General features: G+C 39.9%; 1 protein-coding gene across 1 annotated transcript in view; it reads left to right on the top strand.

The window, feature by feature from the left end:
• Positions 1 to 13,633, top strand: part of SGIP1 (SH3GL interacting endocytic adaptor 1) — a 202,901-nt gene that overhangs the window by 85,868 nt on the left and 103,400 nt on the right. The window contains exons 3-7 of the mRNA XM_019448970.2: positions 2,261 to 2,285; positions 3,300 to 3,383; positions 5,283 to 5,354; positions 9,003 to 9,059; positions 13,439 to 13,493. Of these exons, the coding sequence (XP_019304515.2) occupies positions 2,261 to 2,285; positions 3,300 to 3,383; positions 5,283 to 5,354; positions 9,003 to 9,059; positions 13,439 to 13,493 (293 nt within the window). The remainder of the gene's footprint in view (positions 1 to 2,260; positions 2,286 to 3,299; positions 3,384 to 5,282; positions 5,355 to 9,002; positions 9,060 to 13,438; positions 13,494 to 13,633) is intronic.

Raw genomic sequence — 13,633 nt, 5'->3', positions numbered from 1 at the left:
TATGCCATTTTCATAGCTATTTAGTAAATGAGGAAACTGAGACACAAAAGGCTCAAAGAACTTGCCCAAGGTTATGCAGTTAGGAATCTATGTTGACTGAATCCAGGCAGTCTGGCACTACAGCCAGTGGTCTTCACTGCCATGCTTACAGCCACCAGACTAGGAGACACAGGCTCCATTCCGTCAATGGTTAAGACAGAGGCAGGATAGGACCCTATGCCGCTATGTCCAATTACAGGGAAATGCCACCCCTATAGCTGCAATATGCATGAGATCAAGCAGCCTCTCATTTAGATTGCCTATTGATACACCCTTGTACCTGGACCAATAGTGGGCAACGCCATAGCCAGGCCTATCTGCAGAGCCTTGTCTTCATATCTATAATGTGCTGCCCCAAAGACATCCCCGTGAAGATCAGTACCTTTGTATATATCCTACCCTAAATGTGACACAATCATCTCTCTCTCAGTTCCCTCAGTACAGGTTTGCTATCCTGGTAAGAAATGCTTATTTTTTGCGGTATATAAATCTGAAAAAGGAAGTTTGCTTTGATGAATGTAGGGCGGTACCTTTCCTCTATGCTTTCTGTCCAACCTGGGCTTATTGGTAACTTTGGTAACCCCCTGGATTTACTCGCCTGTCTCATTCTTTTTACCATGAGCATGACTTCTTCATTATTTCTGTCCTCTGATTCTAGCCTAGTGCCTGGCTATAAACACTCAGTATTCATTCAGTGAATTATAACTTTTAGCAACCTTTATCTTCCTACACTTTGTTTTATATGAAATTTCTTTGAACCAACTAATTCCCATAGCCAGGTTCAAAGACCCCAAGATTTCTGTCAACTCCCATGGGTCTTTCAATATCTGGGTCCTTTCTGCATCTAGTCCATGTATCGCTGATTTACCTCTGCATCCCCACAGACACAGAACTGCTTACGAAAATGATGTGCTCCCATCAAGTGTTTTATAATCCAAATGGAATATCTTGCTGAATTTGAAGGGGGTGTTAGTAGAAAAAGGAAATCCCATCATGGAGCCCAGAAGATGTGCTCCTAACTCTCTGCATTTCTCTCCGCCTCTCTCCCTCCCTCCCTCTCCTCTCTCCTCCTCCCCACCCCATGAATCAATAAGGAATGTTGTTACTTGGTCCCACCTCCTAAAGAACAGTTCCAACCACACCAAACTCCATAAGACTTCAGAGTCCACCTCAAGCACTTATTAAGTTTACCTTCCAAACAATGCAGGTCCTCATCTAAGCATAACTCTGGCCTCCGTGTTAATAGAATAACATTTTTCTAGCTCTTTACAGAGTGAACTAAAATAGGAAGTTATAAAGTCACAGTGACTACCCTTTTATTTCTCCCTTCCTCTGGCTCCTTCAGTTCAGTTTTCCACAGGAACAATAATATTACTTGCTTTGAAGTCTAACATGGCTGCAAATGGTCAGTTTTGTGTTCTCAGTGATGAGACACCATGAAAGAGAAAAAAAAAACATAACAAATGAACAGTTTTGAATAGTTAGTATGGGCCAGGAACTAATTACAAGTTCTTTATATACTTTATTTTATTTAAACAGACTTTGAGAGATTAAGTAATGTATTCAGGGTCACAGAACTAATGAGTGGTGGAGTCTGGACACCCACGTTCATCCTACTCTGGAACCTTTACTGCTAGGCACTGCAACACAGCGTCACCCTGGATGATGAACTCTCTTGGCCTTAGGTCATCAAGGGGGCCATTTGGCAAACATTGTCCTCCATTCCCTGCTCTCCTGAAATCAAAGGAGCAGTAGGTATATAAACATAGAAGAAAATACAGATTCTCAAAGTAAAGAGAGAAATACCATAGGAGTTCCTTTCTATAGGGAGAGATTCAAGACCAGTCACAGGGGAGAAGATGAGAGAGGGCAAGTCAGTTTACATTCCTTGTGGTAGTTTAAATGGAGCCAGCTGAGTGGGACAGACTCTTAATAAACTCCCCTCTCAAAAGTGAACCAAGACACCGCGATAGCAACATGTACCTTTTGGACAACAGCTTTTAACGAGAATCTGCCTCCTCCCCCACACACAGGCACACCTCCCACGCTCAAATATCATTCGACTAATTTGTTTTGATTTCGTTTTCATTAGCCAGGTTCACTGGGGTGGGAACACAGGAAAGGGGGAGAGAGGTGGTCTGCAATTCTTATTGTTGTATGTTAGTCTATGTAGCAAGAATGATTCATTTTCCTAATAGCTACCCATTTCTTTTTGTTACAGAGGTTCACCAGATAGAGATGGAATTGTAAGTATTTAAATGACCATTTTCAGTAGGTTTGCATTTCAATACGTATACTATGTTTGAATTTCTTAAAGCCCCATTTCTTTTTCTTTTTTTTTTTTTCCTGTAGGGAAAAAATAGCTTAAATGACTTTTCAGACCTCTCACTGTTGTAATTTTCTGTAGTAATTGCATGGGACATATAAATGCAGTCTTGGTCAAGTTAAACTTATTTATTGCATTCACCTAAAATCCTGCCCCAGAGTAGGCGAGCAAACCTCAACAATATGGTGGGTCAAAAGCCAGACAGTTCCTGCAGGGGCTGCTACCATTAACTGTTATTTCATTTCCAATTTAATGATATAATAGCTCATTATATGAGAATGTTTTTCTCCAACAGAGGCCACAAAGTCATAATGGAGCTCAGATCCAATAAAATTGAAAGAAGGTTTTCCCCTTTAGTTGAGTTGCAGATACATTTTCTATATTAAATTCCTAAGTAGGGAATGGTCTTGAAACCACTTATGCCTGAATTTACAGCCTGAAGGAGGAAAATGTGTCCACTGGGTTTAGGCTTAACAGTAACTCTGACTTCTTGCTGGCCACCAGATTTCTTGCTTTTTTAAAGAAGTCTATGGCACATGGGCTTTGGATTTATCTGAGTTGAGCTTATGGGAGTCTGTACCAACTTCTAAAATGACTTCCTTTGAATCTAAATCAGACGCCTATTCAGAAGGTTCAAAAGAACAGCTGTTACTGAAAAAAAAAATGGACTCACATTAGGCTCATTGGGCTGGAGTGGGAACTAAAATAAATCTGGTGGTTAAAAATATTTTTTAAAAAATCACCCTTCATCATATTATACTCAAATTGAGGTGTTAATTGCAGCTATAGCAGAACTTTTTTCTTCCATACTTGACTCAAGGTTCTTAGCTTTGGGGTCCCTTTTGCATTCATGTAGTTCTCGCCATGAAATGTTAAGAAAATAGACATAAATTGACCAGACATTGGGTAACACTATAATCAAGGCTCTATTCAGCAGGGGAAAAAAAAGACCCAGAAGACTCAGCTTCTCCTCACCTCTTGCTTCTGGCTCAGAGCCCTCTCGTTAACTCTGTCTCAGGTACTCTCTGCTTCTGTGTCTTCTCTCTGCTTCTGTCTTGGTCCCCTCCCTGGGTTCTCTTGTCTCCTTCATTCTGACCTCGGCAAGGCTCTGTTAGCTACTCTCTGCTTTCTGTCCCTGCTGCTCTTAGGCTAGACTGCTGTTTCCTGCTTCTCTCCCTCTACCACCTCAGTCTTGTCCCTTTTTCTCTAATGCCCTGCTCCTCCTGCCCTCCGCCACCTCCTCACTCCCTACCCCATTGCTACCTCAGTGTTCTCTGCTCTTCTAGGGACCACCAGTTTAAATCTCTGGTAGAACCGCAGCCCTGGCATGTCGGTGCAGCCCTGGCATGCAGCTGGCAATGATGAGCATGTGCTGCATTAAAGAGCCCAGCCGTGATTCTGTGGATTCGTGTACCCTAAGTCAGGGCTTCATAGCTGAGCTCCCTGAGATCTCTCTCTCTGCCACCAATCCAAGTCATATATTTATCTATCGGCAGTGGCACCCTCCTTGTTCCCTAATTGGAAATGCCATAAATATCACTGGTCGTGATTTTAGGAAAGAGGAATTGTTTAATTTTGACTTCTCAGGAAGTAAGGCAGACCTGTTTGAAAAAGGCCACATTCTAAGTAAATGCAGCTTCCTAGGTAATTGGCATTTATTAGCCAGCTGCTAGTTTTACCGTTTGGAAGGACTCCCCAGATATTCCTCACTCACTGTGGTCACCAAATTTTGAGAACTCCTGCGTTGGTGGTATAGTGGTGAGCATAGCTGCCTTCCAAATTTTGAGAACTCCTTGTCATATCAATGCTGTAGGAAGTCAAGTTTCTGCTTGCATTCAGTCCTTAGCGATCTCAATTTTCTTTCAAACCCAGGCTGATTTCTTTAATCCCTTGTGTCTGTGGACCCAGGCGCACTTTTATCTTTTACCTGGCTGCTTTAGCTTCCAAATTATTGTCTCCTGGGTATCTGAAGTTGAACTGCATGGTTTCACTAATGTGGTTCTGCAAACCACAGGTGGTGGTGCACCCCCTTAATGCTTATAAATGGCTATGCGATAAGTTCGATGTACTGATACCTATTTAATTTCAGTTTCTCAAAACTTAATGAGGCCCATCTCTGGTGACCGCACTTTTGAGGGTTAGTCTACAGAGGCTTCATGGCAAGGCTGCATGTGTGAAGGTGGGCTTGCCTTGCTCCCCACTGGTGAATGTCCCTCCAGCAGAGCTGTCTGGCATGATGTCTGAGACTTCAGGCAGCTGCGAGTGACAATGCATTCTAACCCAGAGACCAACTCACCTTTGTGCAGGGTGCACTCAAAACATTTTCCTGAGCAGTTTAGATTTCCATCCACACAGGCGGGGGCGGGGGGGGGGGGGGCACAGGGAATCACAGCCATTGCTGTGAGGAGATCTCTGCTCATCCTGAACGCGTGTGCAGGAAAGGGCCCAGATTTGAAGCTGTCAGCAGTTCATGCTGTACGTATTGACAACCTTCAGGAAAGCTTTGAAAAGGAGGGATATACGGTAGAGCTCGACTTACTGGACTCCTATTGGAAATATAACCATTTTTATTTAGTCTCTTTTGTGTGTCCCAGTGTCTGTTCTCTACCTGTAAATTAAGTTCTGGCTGAATGAGGCCCAGATCCACGTAATCCCTAGTGCCTGGGATGCCTCTTCCTCCTTCTCCCTTCTTCTCCTGGCCTAGCTACACTGGCCTGCTGAATAGAGCCTCATTATGGGCCCCAAAGTCCACTCCTTGCTTAAGGAACCCTGCCGAGATTGGTAGGCCCTACGATTTGGCCTAGAAATTGTTTCTTCTATGGTATGTTTGCTGACTCCATGTGATTCTTTATATGTGTCTTAAAGAACAAACAGATCCTTTAACAACTTTTTTCTACATGAAAACAATCAATTCCAGCAGCCCAGCCCACATGAACCACCCTACAATAACAAAGCAGAGTGTGCGCGTGAAGGAGGAAAAAAAGTTTCGGTAAGGAAACAGATTTTAGTTTAAAATTTCCAAGGGGTTGTAGAAACAGTGAGTAAAATCCCAATTTGAAATTTGGAAAAAACAGTGGCATTTATTTAACCAATCTAAGAAAAACTTTCTTAGCTATTTCTAAATTTTTCTTGAATATCCAAGGCCAATTTTTAAATCAACCATATAGACCTGATATACTGACATCTGAATATACTTTTTAAAGAGTAATCGGGTTTAAAGGACATGTGTTTCCTTTGTCTTAGACAAAGGACAGGGATTCAAACTTGTAAAATAATATGCTGTCTATAAGAAAGCTTTGGCTATAATATAAGCATCACCATACAACTTGAGTAGTCATTTGTTAGGATAAACACTATCTTAGTAACATCATGAATTCAGCAGGGCCTTGGCTTGTGGCAACGAATATACTCGGCCAAACGATGGTGAGTCAGGGATGCTGATCCAGGCCCAGACTATACAGCAACTATTACTGTCTTGTCCAGTACACTAGCTACATATGCTTATTCAAAATTCAGTTCCTCAGTAGCACCTGCCACATTTCAGGTACTCCATAGCTAATTGTGGCTGGTGGCTACCATATTGGACAGTCCACATATAGAATATTTTCATCTTCACCGATAATTCTATTGAACAGTACTGTTCTATGGGATTATTTACAAAGTGAGTCAAGTCTTGGCTCGGTGGCAAGAAGATAATTTTTAAGTAGAATACCATGTATCTTTAATACTTCATGTCTAAGGAACACTACATGGCCATGAGCTGACCTTGGAAAAGAAAAGCATTCACAGTAGAAATTGAGAAATTTGATGAATGTATAATTGAACACAACTGTTACTGCATTTATTGATTTAGCCCATCATAGTATCTGAGAGCAGATAATAAGCCTGACCAAAGTAAAATACCTATTAAAGCATGACTAATATTAATATGAGCCTCAATTATGTTTAAGTAACAGTCATATATTCAAGTGAGAAAAGTTGACTTATGCTAATTGTAGAATTTTAGAAAAGAAAGAAGTAAAAGAATACATAACTCCAACTCCAAGAGAAAAATCACTATTTATATGTTAGCCAATATCTGATATTGCTTTTACTATGAGGCCTAGTTTTTAAATGATATCTTCCTACTTATATTCTTTCTTGCTTCTTCAATGTTTTCCGATCAAAAATCAAAAGAGCCATTACCTTCCCTATTACTACTATGAGCTGTACCTTGCTTTGGTGGTATAACCAGGAGAATTGCTTTTTTCTTGGGGTTTGGCCTAAAACAATTCAGCCAGGCTCCAGCCAAACTTAAACTCGATCATTTCCACTTGTGAAGCCAAATATGTTCATAATAATCCACTAGCATGAGTGAGGCCAAATTGCCAATTCCTCTGATAAAGCCATGTTTGTGTGTGCTTGTGTGCTGAAGAGCTGCCTCTAAGTGTATTGTTTATGATTTGTTGTTTGTGTTTGGTATTTGTGTTAAAAAGATTCCTAGTTTAAAAGACATTTTCTTTTTATAGATTTTGCTTTCTCTCCTTTTAGTCTTCTATATTGGTTTCCATGGAAACTGGGAATTTTTTCACTAAGCCCAGATCCTGAAAAATCAGGAACTTTTTATCCATAATGTTGAATATATGTTCTCAAGAAAGACACACACACACACACACACACACACACACACACATTTATTTATTTAGCTGAACACATAAGCTATCTTGGTTGTAAAGGGCTTTGAGTATGGAGATGAGACTACTATGGAAGCAAGCTAGAAGTTTGAACTCAGTAATTTACGTAAACTTTTTGATTTTTAGATAACAATCTTTTGTATTTAAGAATTGTTTCAGAAGCAAACTTTATATTAATAGTAATACTATAGTGATCACAAAATTCATGAGTTTAATTCTTTGGAACAACATAGTTCATTTGATTTCTCATTATTATAAACTAAATCTGTATATTGAATTTATTACGATGTTTGTTAAAAGGAATTTGGAGAATTTTGCAAAGAATTCATATGGAAGTAGATTGGTAAAGTATTAATTACAAAAGAGAGTAAATATGACAAAAAGAAAATAGGAACCATATCCATTCTCCACGGGAGAGGTTTTTTTTTTTTTATTATTCGATGGCACATTATGTAGTGGACCTTGTCCTTAACTCCATAACTCATACAGGTACAAGGATGATGTGGCAGGTTTTAAAAATGCCCTTTGTTCAAAGTAGGGAGAGTATTGCTGAAGCACTAATTCAATGAAGGCAATTCTGTGAAAAGGTTAAAATGGTGTAGTCTGACAAAGTATATAATCTTTGTCAGGAGCAAAACAAGGAAAAAGAGGGTCACGGAGTCAATGTTCCTGGGTGCTGGAAGCATGGCAGAGTTCTTGTATTTGTGCATTCTAGTGCAGTGGTGGTGTATAAGAAGAGGAAGAAAGAGGGCACGGACACTATCTATTATGCCTTCCCTGCTATTCACTCTAGGTATAAACTAGGCTAGTTCTTAGAATGCCCAGTCCAGCATTCAGTAATCAATGACAATGGTTACTAGGTTACCTCTAATTTGCTTTTCTAGTGATAGGCATACATGAAAACTTCCTTCTCCTACCTACTTGTCAAATTAGATGTTAGCTGTTCAATGTTGTAGTTCAAGTGGATTTTATCTGTGATTGTAAAATTAGAAGTCCTGTCCTCAAGCCGCATGCTTCACTATTTGATATGTGCTGTTCTGAGTTCTGCTAGTTCTCGGTGACATACCATTGTTTTATGTGCTAAACACAGGAATGTTGTTGAATGGACCCTCCCTTACCAACCTGATTTGTGTTTTTGTCCTTTGCTCCCAGAAAGTAGGGAATCTTAGAAATTTCTGTTTGTATGATGCCACAGCCTTACTCAAATGCTTGTGGCCATATATCATGATTGTTTAGGTGCTAAAATAGAACTTGAAAAGAATCCGAAGAGTAATGGCTGATATCCAGTCATCTTGCAATGACGTATGCTCATGAAGCCGTAGAACACACGGATGACAGAAATCCACAATCAATCCTTGGATTCTATTTTAATAATTTGATAAGAAAAGCCACTTGGAAAGAATAACAAAACTATTTTTAATACGTAGGAACTGAATTAACTTGGAGTTGATTCCCCTTACATTCTATCAAGGGGGTGGTTAGGGAAAAGTTGAGTCAGTGTTAGAAAAGCTAAAGGAAGATTAGTTAATGACTTGGAGAGATACTCTTTAGGTATGTTGGAACTAATTGTATATGAGAACAACATGGCAGTCAAAATGTTTCCATATATATATATCTGATTATATCCCCTGAAGGTATAGAAGATTAAATTATACTGTAGGTGCTTCTAATTTTTTAGTAACCAATAAAATAAAATTTGAACAGCTAGCTGTTACCATTCCTATGCTTAGGTATCTTACAGTCTTTTGTGAAATAAGTATGTAAGCTCTTTTATGCAGTGTCATGGCAGCTCAATTTACCATTCAGTTACACCAGTGTGGTTGCTTAATAGGCTGCTCTAATTTGTCTTTCCAGTGCTGGATTTTGATAGCTCTTGCTAAATACAGATAAGAGTTAAGTGTTCTTTGTTCCTTGTCTCTTATTCAAATGTTTCTCTTCTAAATTTATTTTCAAATTTATTGCAGAAGAAAAGTAACGGGGCACCAAATGGATTTTATGCAGAAATTGATTGGGAAAGATACGTGAGTATCAGAACATTGTTTTTCTTTATTAAGTATTTCACAATTTGAAAATGAGTTGAGGCATTCTTATGTTTATAATAAGACATAGAAATAAGTGAAACATTCTCCATCTCATTAGGCAGTGCCTGGCATGCTTACGGTGGTTACAGAGTTTCAGAGCCCTAAGGTCTGTTAGACTGGGTTCATGACCTACCCCTCCACAGATTGATCCTCTGTGTGTGGCTTTGGGATGGTTATTTCCTGACCAACAGAAATGAAATCAGTAGTTACGTTATAACATCGTTGAAAGGATTCAATGAGCTCATTATTTGCAGATTATTTTAGTTCCTGCCTACCCTATGATATGTGTTTTAAAAAAAATGCCTTTTTAAATATTAAGTCCAAATGTTGCAGTCCTGGTTCTATTTCTAAGCAGCTTTGAGAATCAAGTCAATCAGTTAACCTCTGGGGTTTGGTCTCATAGTGTCTTAGTCCATTCAGGCTGCTATAACAAAAATACCATAAACTTAGTGACTTCTAAACAACAAAAATTTATTTCTAACAGTTGTGTAGGCTGAGAAGTTCGCGGTCATAGTGCCGGCAGACTCGGTGTCTGTTGTGTCTGGTCGAGGGCCCATTTTCTGGTTTGTACATGGCACCTTCTAGCTGTAACCTCCTGGGATCTCCTTTGTAAGGGCACTAATCCCAATGATGATGGCTCCTCCCTCAGGACCCAATCACCTCTAAAAAGCCCCGCTTCCTAACACCATCATTTTGGGGTTAAGATTTCAACATATAAATTTGAGGGGAGCACAAACATTCAGACCACAGCACAAAACAATTCACAGAACCTCGTGGTACAGACTTTTCCCAGGTCAAGTGACAATCACTTGTTGCTTTTCAATGAGTGAGGGTGACTCTCAGCTGACACCTAAACTCTCCACCTGATTCCCCTGGAAACTGATTTACATCAACACCCACTTCACCAACCACAACAGGACAGCCACAGTGATTCTTGGATTTCTAATCATATAAAACATGTAAATCATATGCACATCAAAGGTCATTTCTATTATACAGTAGGTACCTAAATTCACAATCCCTACAAAATGCTTTTGCATGTATGTCCTTTAGATGACTGTCTTGACCGAACCCCCCCTTGCATAAAAGCTAATTTTAATGTTAAAGCTTTTGCATATTTGTTGATAATAACTTTATTTGTACAGTAAATAATACCACCACTTATTGAATATTCCCTATTTGTCAGTCATAATATTAAATGCCGTGGAATCCTCACAGCCTTAAAAAGCAAATGCTTTTTGCATTATATTATTTGCCTTTTATAGAAAAGAAAACTAAAGCTCAGCAGGTTAAATTATTTTTTCAGGTTATTACTTTATCTTGAGAGAGAGAGAAAGAGAGAGAGAGAGAGTGGGAGAGGGGCAAAGAGAGGGGGAGAGAGAGAATCGAATCAGGGCTCGATCTCAGGAACTGTGGGATCATGACCTGAGCCGAAATCAAGATTCAGATGCCCAACCGACTGAGCCACCCAGCTGCCCCAGCAGGTTACATTCTTGATGTTTCCCACTCCTCCACTCTAAAACGTGTCACTCTGCCAACCTCATCACCTGGTTCTCTCATATCTGTTTCCCGGGATTGGGATCTTTTAGATATTTTTAGCAGTTCAAGTCCCTAAAATCTATGCCGATCCCTCTGTTACCCTAAATCCAAATTGTTCACAAATAATGTTATAAAGGAAGCTACTAAATATTTAAAAAAAATGCTCTCTTTTCCCAGAGTTAATTCTTCTTTACCGAGAAAGACCTCTATTATATTTTGTAGGATTCTTTAATACACAAAAATGGGATGTTGTAAGCAAACAAGAAGTATGACAGTAAAAATACCAAATTACTCATCAAAGTAATATTACCCCCTCTAAACCCTACACTCTAGCGCTATCCCTGGTCAACATTGTGAATGCTTAAATGGAGCATAATTTCCCTCAAATTTGTTTAGTCCTGAAAACTAATCAGGTCACATAGGAATTGTCGTTGTGATTATACATTAGACATCACTTTCTCGAAGTAATAAGAAAGGTTTTATTCTTAAGAGATTATGTCATCTTGCTTTGGCAGAGAGAGGGGAGAGTAAGGAAGGCCCATGGAGGATGTGACCCTTAAGCAAAGCCCTTAAGTATAATAGGGGTTAACTGACTGAGCATTGAAAAGAAGAGAATTCCAAGCAGAGAGAATGGCATTTATGAGGACCCTGAAATGGGAAAGAGCTTACGTATTCAAACCATAAAAGTTAACAATAGAATGAAGGCCTTGCAGCTGAGGAGGATCCGGGAAGGGAATCTCAGACCTGGAGCCAGGTCAGACAGGGCTGTGAGCTGCACAGTGGCCCTGGGCTTTCATTCCAAGTGCAGTGAGAAGCCAGGGTCAGGTTTTTATCAGGCAAGTGACCTCAATACACTTAAATTAAAAAAAAAAAAAAAAACCTCAGGTACTGAAGAAGGGCAAGAGAGAAACAATAAATGCTCAATAAATCGTGGCTTTTTGGGGCGCCTGGGTGGCTCAGTCGGTTAAGTGGCCGACTTCGGCTCAGGTCATGATCTCGTGGTCCGTGAGTTCGAGCCCCGCGTCGGGCTCTGTGCTGACAGCTCAGAGCCTGGAGCCTGTTTCGGATTCTGTGTCTCCCTCTCTCTGACCCTCCCCCGTTCATGCTCTGTCTCTCTCTGTCTCAAAAATAAATAAACGTTAAAAAAAAATTTTTTTTTTAAATGGTGGCTTTTTTCCATAGCATTCAGGCTTTCTTTCTCTCTATGGTCATGGCACTTTCATCATTTCAGTGACTCCAAAATCTCTCTCTCCAACTCTGTCCCTTTCTCGCATCTAGGCCTCTAACCACAACTTTAAAAGAGCCACCCTTGAATGGTTTCACCCTCATCTCTAGGGCATAAGGGTATATAGTCTCATATATCTGGAGTCCAGGCACAGGTCTGCCATTCGCTAGGGTGTGTTTTCCTGCAAAATGGCATCTCATTTCTCTTGGTTTCCTCCTCAGTGAATGGGATAATTCCTTCCACATAGGATTGTTAATGAAGGTTTAATGAAATAAAGTGGGAGACAGTACTTACCATATAATAGGAACCCAAAGATAATAATACTAATTCCAATCATGCGAATTCTCTTTTATCTTTCCTTTCTTTAAAAATGTTAGTTGCCTGCTGTTACCATTAGTTCAGTCAGAAATACCAGCAGTCCCTGAGGATTTGACAGTAGAAATCTTGGAGTCTCCTTGAACCTTCCCTCTCCGTTTTTTTCCTATGCCAGATGTTACAAAGAACTAAGATTCATCACTTCCCACCACCAACAACTTGGTCCATATTCTTAGCACATCTTCCCTGATTGATACAAGTTTTTGAATGAGCTTTCCTTTCTCCAGTCTCTTCTGCCCACAGTCTATTCCTGAAGCATGCTTCCAAAACACCTTAAGATGCTACTTTCTACCCTGAGAAGCTACAGCAACCATATGAAGTTTGAACTCTTCCTCCAGAACGTTGGCCATCCATGGTCTTATTTCCTATGTTCTCCCACTGTGCAGCTTCCTTTGCAGTCAGTCATTTTGTTGTTGCCTCTCTCTTTCCCCATCTGAACCATACTATCCATTCCTGCCTTGGTATCTCTTCCTTACAGCCTCTCCCTTACCACCGCCACCCCCCCCCCCCCCCCACCTTCTCCATCTCTCCTGAAAGGCAGGACTTCACTAATTTCCTTTTCCTTCAAACCCCTATCAATGATTTTTTTTTAATTTTTTAAAAAAAAAATTTTAAGAGAGAGAGAGAGAGAGAGAGAGAGACAGAGCATGAGTGGGGGAGGGGCAGAAAGAGAGGGAGACAGAATCTGAAGAAGGTTCCAGACTGTCAGCACAGAGCGCAATGTGGGGCTTGAACCCACGAACCGTGAGATCATGACGTGAGCTAAAGTCGGACACTCAACCAACTGAGCCTCCCAGGCGCTCTGATGTTTTGTATTTTATATCTTTTTAAAATGTTTTGCCTACCAAAATACTTTTCAATTTTCCAGAGGAAAAATAACTTGCATTTTGTATTCCCCTATATTGCTTAGCACAGTCCTTGGCCTATAAGAAATGCATGATAAATGCTCTTTGAATGTTTCCTTTCATTGACAGTTGATTCCTAGTTTATTTTTCTGATAGAAAGACTCTCCAAGTATCCTTGAATAAATATCTAAGCATACGCTGCTTGGCATTCACTTCCAAAGGTTAAAATAAAAGATCTGTCTATATCTTTAAGTAGAAAGCTCTAGAAGGAAAATTAATAATTCCTTGATTTTTGTCAGGATAATAAATGCTTAATGTGCACTTGTATTTTATAGAACTCCCCTGAGCTGGATGAAGAAGGCTATAGCATCAGACCCGAGGAACCCGGCTATATCCTTTCTTTATTTTATTTTTATTTTAATCTTTATTTTCTGTAAGAAGACTGTATATAAATTCAGATTTTTGAAAAGGTGCTGAAATAAGAAATAGTCCAAACTTCCTGAGTCCTGTTGTCCCTAATATTAGAAATG

The sequence above is a fragment of the Panthera pardus genome, unplaced genomic scaffold (genome assembly GCF_024362965.1).
Source record: "Panthera pardus isolate Hobbes unplaced genomic scaffold, ASM2436296v1 HiC_scaffold_11, whole genome shotgun sequence".
Taxonomy (NCBI): domain Eukaryota; kingdom Metazoa; phylum Chordata; class Mammalia; order Carnivora; family Felidae; genus Panthera; species Panthera pardus.
This window is presented reverse-complemented; position numbering and strand designations above follow the sequence as displayed.